This window comes from Eublepharis macularius, chromosome 3 (assembly GCF_028583425.1).
Source record: "Eublepharis macularius isolate TG4126 chromosome 3, MPM_Emac_v1.0, whole genome shotgun sequence".
Classification (NCBI taxonomy): Eukaryota; Metazoa; Chordata; class Lepidosauria; order Squamata; family Eublepharidae; genus Eublepharis; species Eublepharis macularius.
This window is the reverse complement of record NC_072792.1, coordinates 95973128-95995466: the sequence shown is the minus strand read 5'-3', so window position 1 is coordinate 95995466 and position 22339 is coordinate 95973128. Positions and strand designations below refer to the sequence as shown.

The following is a 22339-nucleotide window of genomic DNA, read 5'->3' as shown; positions in this document are numbered from 1 at the left end:
TGACTTTTGTGAATTGGCCAGACTTTTTCCAGGGAGAGGTTGCCTGGGAAAAGAAATGAGGGAAAGAGCGCTGGTATGGTATAGTAGCTAGTGTCAGGTTCAGTTTCCCAATCTGCCATAGAAGCTTGCTGGGTAACTAGGCCAGTCACACACACTCAACCTAACCTACCTCACAGGGTTGTTGTGAGGATAAAATAGAAGAATGATGTAAGCTACTTTGGGGTGGATAACCCAAAGTAGGTTTTAAATTGTATTCTGTACTTAGTACTGTATTATTAATTTTACATTGTGTTTGTTGTTATTGTATTTTAACAATGTTGTTGCCCACCCTGAGCCTGCTTGTGGGGAGAGTGGGTTAGAAATTCAATAAATTAAATTACATTAAATTAATAAACTACAGAAGAGGAAAATGATTTTAAGAAGCTTTTTGTCCTGATTGGGTATAGAGGTGTGGTATAAATTAATTAAATAAATAAATAAATGAAACTAAAGAAAATTTGTTAAGGCCTGGATTAAACAATGCAAGAAATGGTATTAGATAAGTAGAAGCATAAGGCAGTATTAGCAAGACAAAAACATATAGCAAGTTAATTCATGTTAGTAAAGTCCACTGTCCTGTTCTCTCTATTGAGACGTTTTCCTGAATCATGTTGTTATAATGTAGTCCTATGAGTTAACCGTGTTAGTCTGTAGTGGCAAAATCAAACAGAGTCCAGTAGCACCTTTAAGACTAACCAATTTTATTGTAGCATAAGCTTTCGAGAATCACAGTTCTCTTCGTCAGATTCTCGAAAGCTTATGCTACAATAAAATTGGTTAGTCTTAAAGGTGCTACTGGACTCTTTTTGATTTTGCTCCTTTATAAAAAGGCTCTCCTGAACAGTTCTGTTTTACATAGTTTGCAGAAAGCCAAAAGTGCAGGGGCCTTTCTGACTTCCTCTAGCAGGCCATTCCAAAGAGAGATCACAGAGAATCCACGTGTACGGGCAAATACTTTTGTTAGCCTTTAAGATCTTTAAGAGTAATAATTTTGTTTTGGCGGCAGCAGATTAACACAGTTAAAAAAAATTAATGTGTCCTAAAGCATTTTACAGACTAGCAATTTTACAGTCTCACGTATTAACGCTTACGCATGGTGTCGTTTTCAACCAACAAATGTTTATATACATATTAACCCACGTGGGTGCAGAGAAAAAATGTAAATAGTGGAAGTAAAAGGCCATGGTATACAACTGGTCTAGTAGTTGTTTCTGTGTACAACGCAAGTGTAGAAAAGATAAGAAGAGCATAATATTCTCCCAACAGGACTAACCTTCAGAGACAAAAACGAGAAGGAAAAGTCTATTTCCATTGATCCAGTCTCCACCCCCGGAAGTACCTTAAATCGGAAAAGAGAGGGTTGGGAAAGAGGAAGTTTTTTTCCCTTCCCTTGCTGCGGCTTTTGTATTCGAGTTAAAATGGCGGCGGTGCAGGCACAGAGTGGCATCCTTCTCAGTGCGGTGAGAGGAGAAGGGGAAGGCGGGTGGGCGATGTTTGTGACTGGAATCTGTGCTCAGTGAGAAATTAAGTCGTTTATTTGTAAGGAGAAGGCGACAACGACGACAAGACTGAGCACTGCTTGCTTTTTCCTTCCGAGCCAATCTGGGGGTGGAGTTGGTTTCTCTTTCGCCTTCTAAGTTTCCATTCCCTCTCTCTTTTCCATGGCTCTCTGTTAGAGATGGTCGTTGGCGGTGAAATTGAATGTTCCGGTTCCCCACCCATCCACTTACGGGCTTCTCCCAAGAGATTAATTTCTCGTGCATTTCCCCTTCTGTAGTAGGGAGATGAAGACTTCGGATGTTTCTTTAGTAATAGGTTGTTCATTTGCCGAGCCCAGACCATTAAAAAGTCTTCCTATTGCCTGCAAAACCAGGTTCCCAGTAGAGCTACAAATTCCTGCCTTTTCTGATTGGCCTGCTGTCCTGAGAGACACGGTGTTTGTGCGACCAGTAATTTAGCAATGTGCTCAAATTTTATTATAAACTAAAGAGGGCTTTTTCTAGTTGTATGTGGTGGCTTCAGGGCAGCAAGGGTGAGAATTTTAGGGAAGAAAGTTGAGTGAGTAATGAAACATGCTCGGTTTTTAGCTTTCTCTTTCTAGCACAGGAGGAGGAGTCAAAAGAGGCAGGCCTTGTGTTGTGTTGATATATTGAGAAGCTGTGTCAGTTTTGAACATAAAAGCCATATCTTCCAAAGTGCATTGGTTCATTTGGCCTGGTAGTGTGAGGTATAGCAATGGTTCTGCAGCGGTCTTTCCCAGCCGTGTTACCTGAGTTTCGATGCTAGGAATTTGGTTGGGGACATAATGTGTTCAAATTTTTTTATTGTAGTTTTAGTACTTGATGGATGTACTGTAGATTTTTGTAATTTTTAATTTTACTGTGTCTCAACTTTGTGTTTCTTATTGATGTGAGCCACCGTGAGCCTGTTTTGGGGGAGGGGCGGGATATAAATTTGATTAAATAAATAAATCATGTGCTCTTCTACTGAGCTATGGCCTCTTCCCCTAAGCACAGGATATTTTAAATGTACAAAGTTGCACCAACTTATTGAAGAAAGCCGGAGTGTCAGTTCAATGGAAATCAGTTTATACCTCCATTTATTTTCTTTCCTTTTCCTTTCATTTTATCCTGCCCTTCCTCCAAGGATAGTTTTAGGTTGGTAGCCATGTAGGTCTGCAGTAGAACATCAGGATTTGACTCCAAGACTTTCACACCCCTGAAGAAGGGAGTTCTGACTTTCAAAAGCATACACCCTGAAAGTCTTGTTGGTCTCTAAGGTGCTACTCAACTCAAATCCTGCTGTTCCTTCAAGAATTTTCTCTACTACTATCAGTGCATTTGAAAGTCCCAGGTCTGGAATTAAAATTGCTATGCCCTCTGGCCCTTTGTTTTACAGTCCATGGGAAGCAGCAGCACATGGTGTTTCAAATGAGAGGGAGTCATGTCTGGGCAACACTTGCTCTTAATCCAACAAACTGGATGCACAGATTCCTTGGAAGGGTACTGTCCACATGCTGAGAGATGGTTTGTTATTTTCTCCATATGAGAACTGTGAGACTTTGGGAGCAAATGAGAGCTCCCAAAGTCTGCTAGATTGCTGCTAGAAAAAAGTACATATACTTGAACAGACCATAAAAATAGGACAAACCTGCTTTGTAAAAACCCAGTGTTTAATACAATATAGCTACTGTTATAATTTCTCTTCTTCTTAGCGTTGAGATTTCTATCAAATTAATCCCAAGGGGTAGGATACAACTTCTGTATTTCTGTAGCTGCCTACCTAAAAGGGAATGCCGGGAACATCTCTATTGTATGAGCTGTGATGAAAGATCATGAGTGCAACTTGAAGACAGATGCATGCAGCAGCTGTTGGGGTGGGAGAAGTGTTGCTGGTACTTTCCCAAAGGTGTAATATGCCCCTCACCCATTTTCAGAATACTCATGTTAATGAGGGATATATAGAACATATGTATTTTACATCTGCTTGGTGTTGGATTTTAATGGTTAAACTTCAGGTGATTATCTCATTATTTTAACATTAAAAGGAACTAAAGTATTACATTTAAACAAAGGGTCAGTTCACACTCCCTACTAGTGACCTCTGTACAAGTGCCTCAGGAGCCTATAGTGCAGCTACCAAATTTTCAGTAATGCATGGTAGGTTGTATACCTTTGATCAATGGCTAATATTGCTAGAAGGCCACTTTGAAGATACCTTGCACTCTGAAACTGTGTGTCAGCAAATTGTGTTAGTACAGATGCTATTTCATCCACTTCTTTTTCACCTGTAGGTGGTTGGGGAATGGAATGGCAACCATTAGGTGGTTCTGATAGCTGACCCATATTATCATGGTGGTACTCTTTTTGTTAGCTGTCATATCTTAATTCATCAGTGACTCTCTGATATAAGCTCAGCTGTAATTTCTTAGTTTCCTGCCTGGTATGACCCAAGCCTTAGAGCTGTATCACATATAACAAGAAAACACTGTAAGCTATAAAGACTACCTGAATAGTCAGAGATATGCTATCTTTGAATGCTAGCTGTTGGGATGGGGGGGGGAGGACAAACAGGTTGAGGCTTTGGATTCTGTACCCCACATGAGGGCCTTCCAGAGTTTACCATTAAAATGGACCACTGGTCTGTTCCAGCTGGGTTGTAATGGCCACCATTTGGCCAGTACAAATGGTGTTCATTCTTTGTGAATGAAGAAGCAATTTTGGCCATTCCATTGCATACAATCCCATTGAGAGGAAGGCAAATCTTAACCACTCTTTCTTTGAAAAGCCTCACTGGAAAGAAAACTGCTGTTCTGGTTGCTTCTTTCATGTTCTTTCAGGCAACAGCTTTTCTTTGTCTCTGCTTCAACTGCAGGCAAGAACAGTTGCCTGTTGCAAAGCAGGTGTGTGTTAAGCTTGTTACCATCATTATACAAAATGTTGTGGCTTTATAGATTCTCTAGTAGGGAGCACAGGCGACACTGACACAATCCTGCTGAAAAAAACCATAGTATGTGTATGAGCAACAGCCGTAACGACTTAGCCCTTAATCAAGATTGTTTCAGATACTAAATTCCTAAATTGAACTCACTTTCATGTAAGATTTATCACATTTCCCCCATTTTGGATCATTGTGTATGATAACCATATACATAGGTTTTTCACTGTGCGCATAAACTGCAAAGCCTCAATTATTCATCCTTCCCAATTCGTAAGTAATGAGTGTATAGACAGTACAATACCACACTTCCCACTGAACACACACATTGCAAGTTCTTGCTTGGGAGAGTCTGAAGCTGTCAAGAGAGAAACTCACTGTTGCTAGCTCTGGAAACTCAGGCTCTCCTATGTACCAGTAACAATATAATTTCAGTTGCATAGCCAGTCCTGGAGTAAGTCCGGTTATGTTTTTTAGAGGGGTAGCTGTGTTTGTCAGTTGCAGCAAATACAACTTAAAGACTAACTCCTTAAGGTATGGATCATGGTAAAAAATGTAGGAAGTAGTGGGTATTGAGCTAAATTCAGGTGTAATCAAAAAGTGTACCGTTACCATACTAATAGTTGATAATTTATTCTAATTTTATTAATATCTGTAATGGATGTGGAATCCCAGGTCTTTGTTCATGTACTATGAAATGCAGTAAATTTTCTTGATGAATTCTGATTTAGCAATTACACACTGCAGTCTCCTTTGAGCACTTTGTTAGAAAATGATGACTTAGTTAGCAACATTCTCCAACAAAAGAACTCCCAGGAGAGACTCCAGCACAAAACTGTCAAGTTAGAATTCTTTTTTAAAAAATTGATCACATTTCCTAAGATTCTAATGAAGTGGACTCTAGGAAAGCTCATGCTAGAATAAAAATGTTTCTTCAATGTGCCGTAAAATTCCTGTAAATATTTTACAATGGATACATACTGCCAATAAATAAATTGCCTGATCACTCAAAGACATCCAAGGCAATGTAAAACACTATGAGCCTTTTAAGTATTCTGTTCTATTCTAAAATAATTTTTTGGAAATACAGTGATTCTCAGATCTGTAGTAGTGGTACAGGAAAATCAAAATGCTCCCCCATTGGTTTCTGAATGTTGCGATTTCTGTTGTCCAATTTGTTTTCATTGATTCTCTCAAATAGAGACTGACATGTTTATCCAATGTAGACAGTAGAAAGGTATTATTGGCATATAATGGTATACATGAAATTGGATGGTATGCAATGGTTGAGACCTGGATGGTATAGCTAATATTCTTGGGACCTGTAACAGTATTCCCAAGCGTATGAAGGGACAAAGTTGGCATCTAGAAGGAAACAGTTCCAACACTTAGCAGATGTAAAGTCGCAAAGCATGAAAAGCAGAATGATAGTAGGTCTCTCCACATTATGAGGATTATTTCCCCAGTATGCAGGGCAATACTAGTTTTTTTTCTTTTTTCTCTCCTACAATCCCTCCTATCATTGGATGAGCACAGCCAGTGAATGTTGACAGCAGGGAACAGGCATCAGCCCTTTACTAAAGAGAGGCAAGTGGTCTGATCTCGGCTTTGCAGCCCAATTACATTAAAGAGGATTGTTCAAACTGTGGTGGAGGACTGCTTCTTTACAGGGAGGGGAAATTTTATTGAGGAAGTGCATTCCCCCACCCATTTTTCTCCTTTATCAGGAAGGCCATCCCCCTCCCTTATGAAAGATTGGGTGGGATTGACTTAATGGCTCTATGAAGCATGGAAAGAAGTACAGCATTTCCTCTACCTGAGCTTCCCAAATAATTTGAAGGAGCAGCAGGGATGGAGGGATCAAGATAACAGTAGAAGGAGCAGAAATTTTCTCTTTGCCTTACCATCTCCCTTAAAATTTTGCATTCCCTAATTTTGTGTTGTATATCTGTAAACTAATCAGTCAAAGCCACATGGTGCATAAGACAATTATGACAAGTCTTTCCATTTTAAAGAATATTTTAATTGAAACTTGCAGGTCCAGGTATTAAAAATATGCCTGTGATTACCAACTTTGAACTGAACTTTGTGATCTCTGAATGTCAGCACAGAAATTTTTATTGTGCTTGGAGCTGAAAGTAAAATTGTTTTGATTTAATATGAAAACTGTCTTTTATTTCAGTTGTGTCCAAAGTTTCTGCATACAAACTCTACAAGTCACACGTGGCCTTTCAGTGCTGTGGCTGAACTTATAGGTATGTGGACAACATTTTGCTTATGGAGTACAAAACACTCTTGTTTAGAGTGTGAATCGTGCATAGCTGCAGCTCTTGTAGGAAATTGGGTGGAATCCTGTTGTTTTTCCCATTAAGACTCTCCATTGTGATTTAAGGCTGTATCAGGTTCATGAGAACGCTCCTAGTTTGACTGAAAATATTAAATTAAAGCTGTTGGGTTGGATGAGGGGGGCAACACTTTTGGTGGTGGAGGAGGGTGATTTTTGCCAATGTCTTTCCACTTTGGGTCAAGCTAAACCAGACACTGGGCAGAGTTTGAGACCTTTGTTCAGTGATGCAATTTTACTAGGATTCCTCACTCCTCCGCTTAAAGCTAGCTGGGTGACCTTGGGTCAGTCACAGCTTCTAGGATCTCAGCCACACCCAACTCACAGGGTTATTGTTGTGAGGATAATAATAACACACTTTGTAAACCGCTCTGAGTGGATGTTAAGTTGTCCTGAAGGGTGGTATATAAATCAAATGTTGTTGTTGTTGTTGTTGTTGTTGTTGTTGTTGTTAGGAAGACAGAGCCACACAGGCTTGGCTAGACCTCTGCTGGCTACTCTGGCAGCTCCTTCCCCCACTTCCCTGCTGCTCACCTGCCTTCCTCTTTGTTGTATCGTAGCAGGGGGCCATTGCACGCTACTGCCACCTCTTCCTACCTTCATTCTGTTTTTGGAAAAGTTTATTAAAAAAAGGAACATAGATACTAGAAGAAGGCCGCTATCATCAAAATATATATATCAGTTGGGAATTAAGTATAACTAGAGAGATGATGAGTTAAGGTCATAGGGATTCAAAGTAGTTCAAATAATTATGTTTATATTACTCATTATTTTCAGATAATGCTTATGATCCAGATGTGAATGCTAAACAGATGTGGATTGACAAAACAATTATAAATGATATCACATGTTTGACATTCATGGACAATGGAAATGGTATGAATGCAGACAAGCTACATAAGATGTTGAGGTAAGAGGGGTTTTTAGTGTTTATCAGTCTTAGTTTTTTCTGCATTTAGGAAAGGAAGTCTAACATTTGTAGTCAAAATTGAGAACAAATATAAGACAAATTATCAGCAGTTTTTTATGATCTAAAAATATTCTGCAGAAAAACTAAACTAGATTAAACCAGAGAACTTGTTGTGTGAACAGGATGCCTTCATGTGGAAAAACAGTGGATGGATTATATGAGTGAGATCTTGGAATGTGGGCCTGTTGGGCAACCAGCATATTAAACTTAGCTATAGATTTTGTTGCTTGAATGGATGTTTAAATTAACTCTAATATCAAACATTATATTGTTTCTATTAAAGCAACCATTTTTCCTCTTTTATTTAATCTTCTCAAACCCCATGTATTTCAGCTTTGGCTTTAGTGACAAAGTTACGATGAATGGTCATGTCCCAGTTGGATTGTATGGAAATGGTTTTAAATCAGGATCAATGCGTCTGGGGAAAGATGCAATTGTGTTCACCAAAAATGAAGATACCTTGAGTGTGGGCCTCTTGTCACAGACTTTCTTGGAAGTCACAAAAGCAGAGCATGTGATTGTTCCCATAATATCATTCAACAAGAAAAATATCCTTTTAGTTATTTTTTTCAAGCAAAATGCAGGTTCAATACTTCAAAGTTGAATGTTAGTTAACAACTTTTTTATGGGTGTGTGTATCTCTTCCCCGCAGAGTCCTAAACAATATGCATAGTGTTCCCAAGAGGTCTGTTGGCCATTCAAGAACTGACTAGACCCAGAGGTAGTATACTTCAGAAAGGTTTATATATTTTTGTTTCTGATTGATAGAAACCCATAACAGCTTACCATTTTTTCTCTGTTTCATTGTGTCCTTAACAGCCCTCTGAGAATGAGTGAGAGTGACTGGCCCAAGGCTAGCCTGTGAGCTTTCATGCTAGACTGGGGATTCAAACCAGATTCTAGTCCAACACTCCAACAACTATACAATGCTGATGTATGCTCCCTGTTTCATGAGTTAATTGTTGTAGAAAGGTCTGTCAAGTGTTTGGGCCTTAGACATATGTTCCCCTCCTTTAGTTAATCATTTCCCACCTTCTACCCCACCCCCAAGAAAAATGCATGCATTCATATATACACAGCTGTTCATTCAGTTTTCTTAACTGTCACTTGATGGGTAACCTGCATTTGGGTTATGGTTTTCTATCAAAGATATTTATTTACAGAGCAGATTAGGAATCACCAGACCTGTAGATTTCTTCCTATTTACTGTAGCCTTTTGGTAGAATCATAAGGTTCCCACTTCAGGTATTCCCCTGTGGTGTCACCTACCTCTAAAAGAGTGGAGCCGTTCTATAGAAGCTGGTCTTGAGGTGAGCCACGCATTTATCTACTCCTGCATTTTCCAAATGGTTTCAGAAGCATGGTAATGGTAGTCTTGCCACATGACCACAGCCTAAAGATGACAAGATGTCAATTTAATTAGAGTTGCAAGAGGGAAAAAAAATTAAATGACATAAGTGATCATTGGTTTTCACCCTTGCTCATAAAGGGTTCTAGTGAAAGGCTGCACCCAAACGGAAAAAATGAAATGTATTCTTAACATAATTTACGGCAAGTAATGAATCCAGAGGAGTCAGCCCCCAGCTTGAAGGCTATCCTGGAACATTCCTTGTTTTCTACTGAGAAGGAGCTACTTGCAGAGCTGGATGCCATCATAGGGAAAAAAGGGACAAGAATAATCATTTGGAACCTTCGAAGGTAAGAGAAATTTAATTGTTTCATTCTGATGCTTAATAATACAGATTTACTACGTGTGGATTTGGTACAGCTACCAATGGGTCCACAGCAAAGAATATAAAAGCCTGAGGTGAAAAATATTGAAGTGAAACATCACCACATGTTATGTTCATAAGTGAATGTTACTACAGGAAAGCAAGTAAAAATAATCTCATAATGGCTCCAGTATGTCAGAAGTGAATGGTAGGGGGTGGGTGAGGCGAGGTCCAGGTCTGAATCTGCTTCCTGAAAAAGAAATTCCCTCAAATCTTTTAAAATATGTTATATTAAAATAAAACATATCTGTGGACATTCAAGAAGAGCACGGGGGGGGGGGCAAAGTGAGAGTCTGCAATGAAAAAGAATTATGTCACCTCTTCTGAAAACTTATTGGCACCTTTAAATTTTCAGAACTCTGTGATTATATGCATTATACTGTAAGCCATGTACTTTAAATAGTAAGTTCAGAGAAAATTCAACCATATTTAAGAAAAACAAATTATTAAAGGAAAACAGAATATAGATGGACACATAAATGGATAACTTTAGCACTCTGGATGTTTTCCAGTCTGGATTCAGAGCAGGGCACGGGACAGAGATAGCCCTATTAGCGTTAGTAGATTATCTCCATCTGAACATAAACAAAGGCCATGCCTCCTTATTGCTCCTCCTGGATCTATCCACAGCTTTGGACACAATAGACCATGCCATCCTGTTGAGGCGTCTAGAGACAGAAGTGGGCATCAAAGGATGTACCTTGGACTGGTTTAAATCGTTTCTCATAGAACATACTCGAAGGATTGCTGTCAGAGATCAGCTATCTACACAATGGGAGCTATCTTGCGCAGTTCTGCAGGGCACAATCTTATCTCCCATGTTATTAAACCTCTATGTAAAGCCTTAAGGAGAACTCACTCGCAGCTATGGAGTTGGATGTCATCAATATGCAGATGACACCCAACTCTATATCTTGCTATCCAGGTCCCCACAAGATTCAGTAAAAATCTTGGATCACTGCCTGACAGCTGTGGTGAAATGACTGAAAACGAACAAACTGAAATTGAATCCAGTCAAGACGGAAGTGATGCTTGTTAGGAAGGCACAGATCCAGAAGGACATCGTACTCCCCACTTTTGATGGAGTTCATTAGACCCTTGCAGACTTGGTTAAGAGCCTAGGGATTATACTGGATCCAGCACTACTACTAGAAAAACAAGTTAAGGCAGAGGCAAAAAATGCTTTAAGAACATAAGAACAACCTCTCCCTAGCCTGGAAAATGGCTTCTTACCTCAACATAGCTGACCTGGCCACCTGGATCCATGCTATGGTAACATCAAGACTTGACTATTGTAATGCATTATACATAGATCTCCTATCTAAATTAACTAGAAGTTTCCAAGTGGTGCAAAATGCTGTGGCTTGACTGTTATCAGGAATGAACAGGAGCATGAATATCGCTCCCATCCTGCAGTCACTCTATTGGCTACCCAATAGTTACCATGCTCAGTTCAAGGTATTGGCTATCACTAACAAAGCTCTTCATGGCCTTGGTCCAGCATACCTACGGGACCGCTACCCTCCCTATGCTCCTCCACAGTAGCTTTGCTCTTCCAAACAGGGTCTTCTGTAGGTGCCACCCTGAACATTGTCAAAATCAGCAGCACCCTGTACACAGGCTTTCTCTGTGGTGGCCCCTATCCTGTGGAATGGCCTGCCTGAGGAGGACAAGAGACCCCCCACTCTCTTGGCTTTCTGCAAATGATGCAAAGCTGAATTATTCAAAAAGGCTTTTTACTCGGATAAGGAGAGCTATATTGTAGGGAGGGGATCTCGATCTGCTAATGTGTTAGGAACCATAGACTTCACAACTATGCTGGATTGGATTCCTGCTAATGCTACGTTTTTGTGAACTTGTATCTATTTACCCTATGGCATTGTTTATGGAAATGTTCTTGATATTGACTGTACTGATCTCACATTGTATAATCTGCCTTGAGTCTCCGTGAGAAAGGCAAACAATAAATAAATAAATAATAGATTGCATGTTAGCTTAACCAAACTATGGAGATATATGTGGGAAATACACTTTAATCCAACAAAAGGTGGCACAGATTAAGAACCAGCTTTTATCCCCCTCGAGTTCTGTATTGGTATAGCTGAATATGCCAAACTGATCCAGGTAGCTTTTTGACTTTATCCCTGCTTAAAACTAATAGGAGTCACTTCACCATGACAAGGTCTCATGCTGCTGAAATAATCACTTGAATAGAAGGACACAAGAATAAGAAATTTCCACTTCATTGGATGGGTTTCCCAGCTGCTAGAATGAGAAACTATGTTGTATTTTCTCCATAGAAATGATTTATTTAGCCTCATCAGCTCTGTTTCTGTATTCAGATGATTACTACAGCAGTGGTAGGATATTGCCAATGGCAGTGGCATATACCTTTTTCAAACAGATATTGTGGCTGTGATCTGCGTGTTACCGAAACTGTAACCCATGATTTATTTGAATGTCCATGGTAGAACAAGGCAAGACAGAAATGAATCAAACCCCTGACATTATACTGGACAAACTTTACATCAGATATTTTAGTCCCTAAATTACTAACAGACTCAAGAGTGTAAAATTTACTCATTTTAGCTAAATTTTTAGTTCAGGCCATGGGAATTTGAGAAACTTACAAGAAATCACCACTTTTGTAGTTTGTGGACTTTCTCTGGCCTGTATTCTTACTTTCTTCCTCATATTCTCAGTTCTACTCAAGACTTATAGGTCAGAAGAGTAGAGCAAGAAAGAAAAAATGGTAGCGGCATATAAGAATATCATATTAGAAAAGGCTATGGGATTTTAGTGGCGGTGGAATAACTTTGCAACCAGCTGGCCTAGGAGCAGTAGAGATGCTTAATTCTGAACAGGGCTGGCTTAATGGTCAATTACTGCATATTTATTTGATAGCAGTTAAAATATGCCATGAATCTAGCGATGCCACTCCGTAGGTGGCAGCTTACCTTTGTTCTGTTATGATTTGTTGTCAAGGCAGGCATAAGAGCTTCTTTTCCCTTGGCCTGTTGGCAAATGGGAACTTACCTAGCAGCATAGCACAGCTTTTCTTTGCCACCAGCTAAAACTGCAGACAGTTGCAACACAAGCAGTCATCAGTGACAAAGGTCAATCCCTACTGTCTTTTACTCCTTATAACAATAGTCTTGACCATGATGTTTCAGTATAAAAGACAAAAATAAGAACTGTGCAGTGAATCATTCTCAATTATAGAAACCTTACCTAACATTGTTAAATTGTTACAGTTTTAACAGTATAATTTGATAAACTATAAAATGGTTTTATTAGCATAAATATTAAATCTGTTTATGATTAAAGTATCTGGAAGGGAAGGTGTGACGAAGTTCTAAAAAAACCCTAATACTTTAACGTTTTTCAAATACCATCAAAACTGGTTAATTCTGTCTTGTGTCAGCAGTAGAATTATAGAGCTGGAAGGTACACAAGGGTCAACAAGTACAATCCTCTGCAGTGCAGGAAATTCACGGCTCACACACAAATACACACACTCCCCCAGTACCCCTGCTCACTGCCTAGTGGAAGGCAAAAAACTTCCAGGATCCCTGACCAATCTGGCCAGGAAGAAAGTTCCTTTTAGCCAAAGTGGCAAATGATTTTACCCTGGGCACATAAGAAAGGATTGTAAGAGCCAACCAGTGGCTCAACCCTTCATGTCCTCTCTCTTACAATCTGCCTAAGTTCATACTGAGTCACAGAATCAGTCGCCATTGCTGACAGCTGGCTTTCTAGCCTCTGCTTAAAAGCTTCCAAAGAAGAGGAGTCCACCACCTCCCAAGGAAGCTTGTTCCACTGCTCTAGCCATCAGGAAGTTCTTCCTAATGTTTAATCAAAAACTCTTCTGGTTTAATTTTAATCCATTGGTTCTGGCCCAACCTGTTGTGCTTAGGGCCTAGGCGCCAGTACAAGCTGGCAGGATGCGGCTTATGAATGGTCAGGCAGTCTGAGGCAACACATGAATAAAGCAGTCCAAGAATGAGTCCAGCGGTCCGAATTCAAGCACAGGCAAAGTAGTCCAATAATCAGCAGACAGGTGCAAAATCAGGAGTCAAGCCCAGGTCGTAAGTCAGGAGTTCAGTCCAAGGAAGAACAAGGTACAAGGAGGAATCGAGGGCTTCCAGGCACAAGGCTCAGGTCACAGGGAGTGGTGAGCTAGGTTATCCCTTTTATCCTCTGCTCTGGGTAAGGCTAAGGTGCAGGTGTTTCCTCCATGCCTGATTGCAGCGCCTCACTCTAGGAGCTCAGTCTCGCTCTGTGCTGGGCTTGCAATTGTGCGCACTGGCATCTTTCCCAAACCACCACCCTTTCCTGGTTCCTCCATCTTGAAGCTGGCTCGGGAGGCTAAGTCCTCCTTGATGATGGGGTCTCCTGCACTTTGCGTGAGCCCTCAACCCCCCCCCCCGATGGCTTCTATAGAAGATCCTGGCTGCATTACTTGCTGCTCTGTTGGCAGCTCAGCTGGCGCCACGGCTGAATCTGCTGCTAGCTCCTCTGATGCAGAGGCTGACTTTGCTGGCTCCTTGAGCTCCTCGTCCTCTGAAAAGACGTGATGGCAAGACGTGGGTGGCAAGGTATCACGCCACAGTTAGGGCCATTTACAGTGTACAACAAAATAGAGCAACACGGTAATGTAATTGTCACAACAGAGAATCTCCCGTGTGGTATTATGTCTTCACAATTGTTTTAATAAAGGATATATTAATTGAGTACTGTTTCACAAATTTGTTTATACAGAGTAAGGGATGTAATAAACAATTTGTATATTGTTTTGTTTCTCTTGACACAACCATATACTACACCATATATTGCAACCTCCCTAGACCTCAATTATACAGGCATCTTATGCGTTCTAAAAACAATTCATTAAAGTGTCCCGTGCTCAAAGTGCTATCATGGATGTTATTAAAGTGCAATTGCTTTTGGCATCTTATGACACTATTTCTCATATAGAACTCGATTTGCCTTGCATACAGGTACAATACAGGTACAGTATAAGGGTAATTCCAGACACTGTGAATGTCACAGATCAAAAGGACCTATAATCATAGGTTCATGTAGTTGGTTCTGTGACTGCATTCCCTAACGGACGGTCCAGATCCTTGTAAGGTCCGTTTCCAAGCTTCTTTCTCAAAGAGCACAGATGTCAAAGATTCATCATAGTTAACCTTCCATATCCCTCTTTGATTTGTCAATTACTTCCAAGTAATTGGAAGTAATTGACAAATCAAAGAAGGATATGGAAGGTTAACTATGATGAATCTTTGACATCTGTGCTCTTTGAGAAAGAAGCTTGGAAACGGACCTTACAAGGATCTGGACCGTCCGTTAGAGAATGCAGTCACAGAACCAACTACGTGAACCTATGATTATAGGTCCTTTTGATCTGTGACATTCACAGTGTCTGGAATTACCCTTATACTGTACCTGTATTGTACCTGTATGCAAGGCAAATCGAGTTCTATATGAGAAATAGTGTCATAAGATGCCAAAAGCAATTGCACTTTAATAACATCCATGATAGCACTTTGAGCACGGGACACTTTAATGAATTGTTTTTAGAACGCATAAGATGCCTGTATAATTGAGGTCTAGGGAGGTTGCAATATATGGTGTAGTATATGGTTGTGTCAAGAGAAACAAAACAATATACAAATTGTTTATTACATCCCTTACTCTGTATAAACAAATTTGTGAAACAGTACTCAATTAATATATCCTTTATTAAAACAATTGTGAAGACATAATACCACACGGGAGATTCTCTGTTGTGACAGTTAGGGCCATGACACAGCCCTCAGGAGCAACAGAAAACAACCATTTACAGTGGTAGAATTTATGAGAACAGAGAATATTCTGTTAGCTTGATAGTCTTAACTTGTTTGGGGCAAGAAATCACATTTAGCCAGTGAATCATACTTGCAGAATACAAAAGTATAATGTGTTAAGGTAGCTTTTGCTAACTATGTGCAAATATTTTGTTTGCCTCCTTTGCCTGGTTATAAATATATAGTTGAATAGTGGTGGCCTTTCTTCCATTGAACTTTTTAGAGTTCCCGTTATCAAATATCTTGAGCAATGACTAATAGAATAATAAATTAATTTCTAAAGGAAAATATGCTCGACAGAAACTTATCAACCAACAAGGATATATTTGAATCACTATCTAGCATCAGATAGGGAAGAGTCTCCTCCTAAAAATTAACTGGAACACAAGTTAAGAGAGGTAAAATCAAATGATTCCTAAAAACACAAAAAGAGGACATTCCAATATTTTGAGACAGTGAAATCCTAAGCAGAGTTACTTCAGTCTAAGTCCATCTGAGAGTGTCAGTTTTACTTTGACCTCAAGAATAAAGGTGATCTGAACATGGAATATGATGAAATATACCATTCAGTACTTTTGAGGGGTTAGCGCTCAATCAAGTTAGGGCAAATGCCTGAACATAATGAAAAGGTGTTAAATATCTCATGTAGGATGATAAGGACCGAGGAAGAAAGATAGCAAAAAATTGGGTTGAACAAACTCTATGAGCCTGTATTGCTGTACTGTTATAATCAGGGTCAATAAGATGACAGTTAACAATAGGTAGGGCCTCTGTCTTACCCAGAACAGTAATATCTTCAGTTGTAAGCCCCAACTGTCATAACCTGCATCCACAATCTTCATCCAAGCAGAATAGTAAATATCTTGTTTAAGAAAAAAACAGCAAATCTTCCGTTTCTGTGGCGAAAACGATCTTTATTCTTAACTTAAAAGCATTGAGCCATGCTCTTATCTTCCAATGACTTTTGTCCTAATTCAGCCCTAAGAGATACATTTCAGACACATTAAGGAATGTCTCTCATCCTAAGTATAAACTGGCAAAGAGGATGATCAAAAGATTCTGTAATCACCGAGATCCAAATAACTATAGAGTAGCTGTGGAATTATTTTGAATTAAAAACCTGGAATATATCAGCAACGCTGATTCTGTGAACCTAGGCATATCATGAGTGGAGAGGGCAGGAAGGGTTACATCAGTGCTTAGTTCTTGGGGCCCTTTCTTACATGCACAGGGTAATGCCGGTTGCCACTTTGTGATCAGGAAGCAATTTTCTCCAGGCTAGTTTGGATCCTGGAGGTTTTTTTGCCATCTTCTGAGCAGGGGTCGGACTAGATGACCCTGGAGGTCCCTTCCAACTCTATAATTCTATCATCTCCCCGCCCCCATAAAAAAGAAATGAGATATTGCTCCAACCATAGGCTTAATCTTATTCAATGTGAACTTATGCTGGGAGAGCCAAAACTAGTTTGAGGAGAAAACAGTTCCCAAATATCAAAACCTCTTAACTTGTTCAATACAAAATTTGCTTCAGTCCATTTGGAGAGACCTAAGTTGCTATTTTTGAAGAAAAACAAGATTTTAGATTTGTTGTAATATATTTGCAAGCCTCCATCTAGGCAATAATTTGAGAAATATCTCAATAGCCTCTTCAGGCCTATCTTAGTTCAGGATATAAGGACTGAATCATCAACACAGAGCAACGCATTTCCTTTCATGCCAGTCTAGGATATGAAACTCTGGAGATGAAAGGTGTAACATCAGATCATTTAGATATAGATTGAAAAGAAGTGAGGCAAGCAGACAACCTCGCCTAATGCCCGTCACAGCTAAAGCTTTCTGAAAGTTGCCCTTCTGCAGTGCGGTGGTCCTGACAGTGGTATTAGTGTATAACATCTTGATTAACCAGAGTCGTCTTTTATTTATTGTTGAGCCCTTCGGTTTCACCCCTAGCTTCATCCTACTGAGTCAGATGTGCCCTTGAGGTCCATAAAAGCTGCATAAAGTTTTCCCTCTAGTGAGGCTGTATACTTTTCTGCTAAAAGAGCAAAAATTAAGCAGTGACCAGTAGTGGAAAATCCTCTCTTAAAGCCAGTTTGTTCCCAACCTAAGATCTTAATAATAATAGAATTCAATTTATATACTGTCCTTGAGAACAATTTAACACCCATTCAGAGCAGTTTACAAAGTATGCTGTTATTATCCCCACAACAATCACTCTGTGAGATGGGTGGGGCTGAGAGAGCTCTGGAGGAGCTGTGACTGAGCCAAGGTCACCCAGCTGGCTTCAAGTGGAGGAGTGGGGAATCAAACCTGTTATTCCATATCAGAGTCCCGCCACTCTTAACCACTACACAAAACTGCCTTGTGGTCTCAATCCATTCCAGTATTCTTTGATGTAAGAGGGAAGAGTATAACTTCCCAACTGATGAAAGGCTAATTGAGTGATTAAAACAATTACAGAATGCTTCCAGATGGGGGGAATTTCACCCATATGGTTAATCTGGGAGAAGATTGGTGTTAATATAGTACCCCACCAAACAAGATTTACCTTGAAGAGATCTGGTCCAGAGGCCTTACGCATTTGCCAGATTTTAATACATACATCATTCACCCTTACTGGAGTCCAATTAGGGAGATCCTCAGGCATTATATATTCTGCCGTAGTATTACAGGAGAAACAAAATAGTCCTTAAAATGTATTGTCCACTGAGCAGCAGAAATACACAAAGGTAAATTTGATCACAAATTCATAGCAATAGCAACAGTTTTCCAGAAGCTTGATGAATCATTTTTGTTAAATGTCTTAATCCGAAGATGCCATACCTGATACTTTTCTTCCCTTTTCCCCTCCTGAATCAGTTTGTTTGTATCTGTTTATAACTCAAGTAATTCTCCTAAGGTATTTAGGGTATTAGGTTTTTTAAACTCCCGGTCCAGTTGCTGAATACTTCTTTTCATGGTTTTGCATTCAGAATCGAACCATTTATTTCTGTTCATTGACTTGGATATACTCATAGGCCTATATGGAAGTAGTGAAAAGGCTCAAATAATGTAGAAAGGTCAGATAATATCTTGACAAAAGATTTAGCTGAATAAGATCTTGAAAATGTATCCTTGATAAAACCAACTTCTGTCGGATACAACATAAAGCTGGCATTTTCTTCTGTTTGCTGAGACCAATAAGAATGACAAATTTCTTTGCTCTGTTGCAGCAGTTGCTCTTGTTCACTAACTGGGAGGCAACCTTTGATAGGTAGTATCATAGAAAGAGAGACAAGTAAATGATCACCATCCATAAAATTTTGAACAGCCAAGCTTCTTACCGCATATGAGAATTTGAAAGCTTCCAAAAATAATAATACTCCCCTCCCCACTAGAGATGGGCATGAACCGAAATATGAACCAAAATTCATGACGAACCAGTCTGGTTCATGGTTTGTGAACCAGTGGTTCATCAGATCCCATTTCTGACAAGCCGCCATGAACTTTAGGCTGGTTCTTTTGGTTCATTTTTCAGTTCATCACTGCAGACAGCCTGGCACCAATCAATCAGTTTCCTAGGCAACAGGGGATGGACTTCCTGCACACCTTCTGCTGACCTGGAAGTGACCTTCTGCTGACCTGGAAGTGACATTTTCATGGACCAAAGCCAACTGATTCGTGAACCAGGACAGGTTCATGGAAGTTCATGGTTTGTGAAACGTGATGAACCACGAACCGTATGGTTTGTTTTTTTCTGGTTCATGCCCATCTCTACTCCCCACCCAAAAAAAGGAATGTCACCCCTTTGGTCAATCTCCATATATCCATTCAATATAGCAAGTCCTCTTTATTGACTTTGGCAGGTTTAGAAGGGTATAATTCTGCTTAGGATCATGCTGTTGATCATATTCATACTTCCCTAAGTAATAAACTTAAAAAATTGCAATCCTGTACACAGTTACTCCAGTCTAAACCTATTGGTATCATCAGGAGGGCATAGGATTGCTCTATGAGTCTAATACATGATATCTTGTTCATTGAGTACCTCTGCAGTAATATGGCATTCTCTGTGTCCAGCAAAGCAGCAGTTCTGTCTAGTGAATTCAGAAAGCAACCACTGAACTTTCAAAATGGAAGGTTTATATATTTGTAGAGAAAAGTTTTCATAATACTTTACATGTTGGTTATCAACTTACCCAAGAACCCAAAGATACAGACAGAGGACCATCAATGCTGCATTTATGTGCCAATAATTCTTATTTAAATTCAGTTCAATTTTCTTCCACAGAGAAAAAAATGATCAAATGGAATTTGATTTTGATACAGATAAATATGATATTAGAATTCCTGCAGATTTAGATGAAGTAACAGGAAAAAGAGGGTATAAAAAGCAAGAGAGACAAGACCAGATTGTTCCGGAAAGTGACTATTCATTACGGGTATGTATGTTGACCTGTCATCTAATTCTCAGAAATATTTATCTGATTTTGCCTACAGTGGAGGAATGGTGGACAAAAGTTTTGGAGTTTGCGTCAATAGCAAAACTTACTTCATTGATTAGAGAAAGGACATTAGTTAACGTCTTGACTGAATGGAAACTGTTTATAGACTTTTTACATGAAATAGATAACAAGGATTTGATGACATCTGGATTTATGGATTAATAAATATGAACAATAAAAAGAGGGCTCTTATGATTAACTTAGAATAAGTGAGACTCTAGCAATGATACATATTTGTTGCAGAGACAATCGGAACTCAACCTGTAGTGTAATTTTAGGGTCTTTGTATATATATATATATATATATATATACATATATATATATAACTTGTTTATATATTGTTAGTGTTATCTTCTGTTTAGAATGTTGTGTTTTTTCTTATCCTCTATGTTTATTGTTTATAGTTATTATGTTATTGTTTATAGTTTATAGCTTAAATAAAGAAAATTCTAAAGAAATATTTATCTGATTTTTCTGTTCAATTTCATCATCTTAAGCTGTAATATTTTTAAATCATTTGAATTGCATTGTGAAAATAATGGATACTCTTGCTGGACTTACTATTTCATGGTATACATTAATAGCTTCCCTTATACTGTTGATGATTTTGAGTAATGGGCATTGAATGATGAACATGAGAATAAACACCTGAGCTAAAAAAAATTAGTCCAATCATAGTTTGATTATTATCCTTTCTGTACTACATAGAACAAAAGTATCCTGCCACTTTTACTTGTCTTCTCATGGCTAAGCTAAGCAATAATAACTTGCCAGAGGCTACCTTATAAAGCGTGCAGGGCAATAAAATTGGGTCCCTTATATGTTCATTTAAGTAATTAAATAGGAATCGCCATTTTCCCATTTAACTATTCAAATTCAGCAGCATGTTTATAGTCCAACCTTAAGCCTGAAATGCTGGCTTGACTCTGGTGTAGCTAGTTGGCATCCTGTTCTCTCTCAGCAAGGATGCGATAGAACAAAAAAATACTGCTCCTGTGACAGACAAGATTGGTTCCAGCTCCGCCTCTCCTCAGAAACAGCCAATGAGAGCTGGCAGAATGCTGAGTCAATGACAGTTGGAGTCTGTTGGAAGGCAGTTACTGAGAGGAGAAAGCTTTGAGGCTGCTAAGGAAAGGCAGCAGAGAGAGAGAGTGATTTTTTTCCTGTTTAACTACAATATATCTAGTGAGTTTTGAAATCATTCACTCTTATTTTCTATGTTATAAATAAGTTATTCTTGTTTCTGTTTTAAACCTGGCTGGCTTGAAGTTGTTGGCTGAAGGGAAATAAAACACACACACAACTCAAACACTCTGGTCATGATAAATGGGCCAAGTTTAAATAAATCATGGCAGCATATATTAGGGAACAGCCCTGGGCTGTAGCTAGGTGAGGGGAGGTAAACACAGGGAACCAGCTGCCTGTCTGGTGGAGCTTCTGGGAAGAGGAGAGAGGGGACATGATATGGAGAGCCAGTTTGATGTAGTGGTTAAGAGCATGGGACTCTAATCTGGAGAGCCAGGTTTGATTCCCCACTCCTCCACGAAGCCAGCTGGGTGACCTTGGGCGAGTCACAGTTCTCTGGAGCTCTCTCAGCCCCACCCACCTCACAGGGTGATTGTTGTGAAGTAATAATAACACTTTGTAAACTGCTCTGAGTGGGCATTAAGTTGTCCTGAAGGGTGGTATATAAATCAAATTTTATATTTGTATCAGGGCTTTCTGCCTGAAAATTAGAGGTAAAAGGGCTGTGACTGCCCTTAACTGCCTGTGAAGCCCCAAATCTCTGAATGGAGGTTTATGGTGAGTGCCAGTGCGTAAGGTGGTCACAGGCTCTAAAGAGTTGAAATCTACAATTATACACTTTAAAAATTATTGAATTCTCTATAGCAAGTTGGGAAGGGAGTACTATTGTTCTGGAAAGTCGTTTTGAAAAAATTGTTTTAACAAATACCTGAAAAATACTCCTTAAATGATAATTGTGTACTTTCTGAACAACAACAAAAATGTGTTTAATTTCTTAGTGTTCCTTAGGTATATTTTATTATGGACATTTCTCATATTTTCTCATGGATGCTTGGTATCATACGTTCAGAATCCTCTACTTAACTTTTTGAATAGTAAAGAGTCCAGTAGCACCTTTAAGACTAACCAACTTTATTGTAGCATAAGCTTTCGGGAACCACAGCTCTCTTCATCAGATAATAAGAAGGACACTTATATAAATTGCAGGGCAACTTACGATTTTCTATCATGAGGAACTACTGTAGCATAGTGGTTGGGTTGTGAATCAGCACTCTGCTGGTTCAAATTCCATTATTGCCATGAGCTTAGCAGGTGGCCTTGGGTATGCAACTTCTCTCATCCCCAAGCCCCCAGCTGTATTGTGGGGATAATAATACTGACTTTGTTCACCCCTCAGAATGGGGCACTAATCCAT

At 39.3% G+C, this 22339-nt stretch overlaps 1 protein-coding gene across 1 annotated transcript in view; it reads left to right on the top strand.

The window, feature by feature from the left end:
• Positions 1–1444: 1444 nt before the first annotated feature.
• The window catches only part of MORC3 (MORC family CW-type zinc finger 3), a 45158-nt gene continuing 24263 nt past the window's right edge, over positions 1445–22339 (top strand). Inside the window, exons 1-6 of the mRNA XM_054974982.1 lie at positions 1445–1499; positions 6659–6731; positions 7598–7730; positions 8124–8338; positions 9341–9488; positions 19685–19835. Of these exons, the coding sequence (XP_054830957.1) occupies positions 1458–1499; positions 6659–6731; positions 7598–7730; positions 8124–8338; positions 9341–9488; positions 19685–19835 (762 nt within the window). The 5' untranslated portion in view covers positions 1445–1457. The remainder of the gene's footprint in view (positions 1500–6658; positions 6732–7597; positions 7731–8123; positions 8339–9340; positions 9489–19684; positions 19836–22339) is intronic.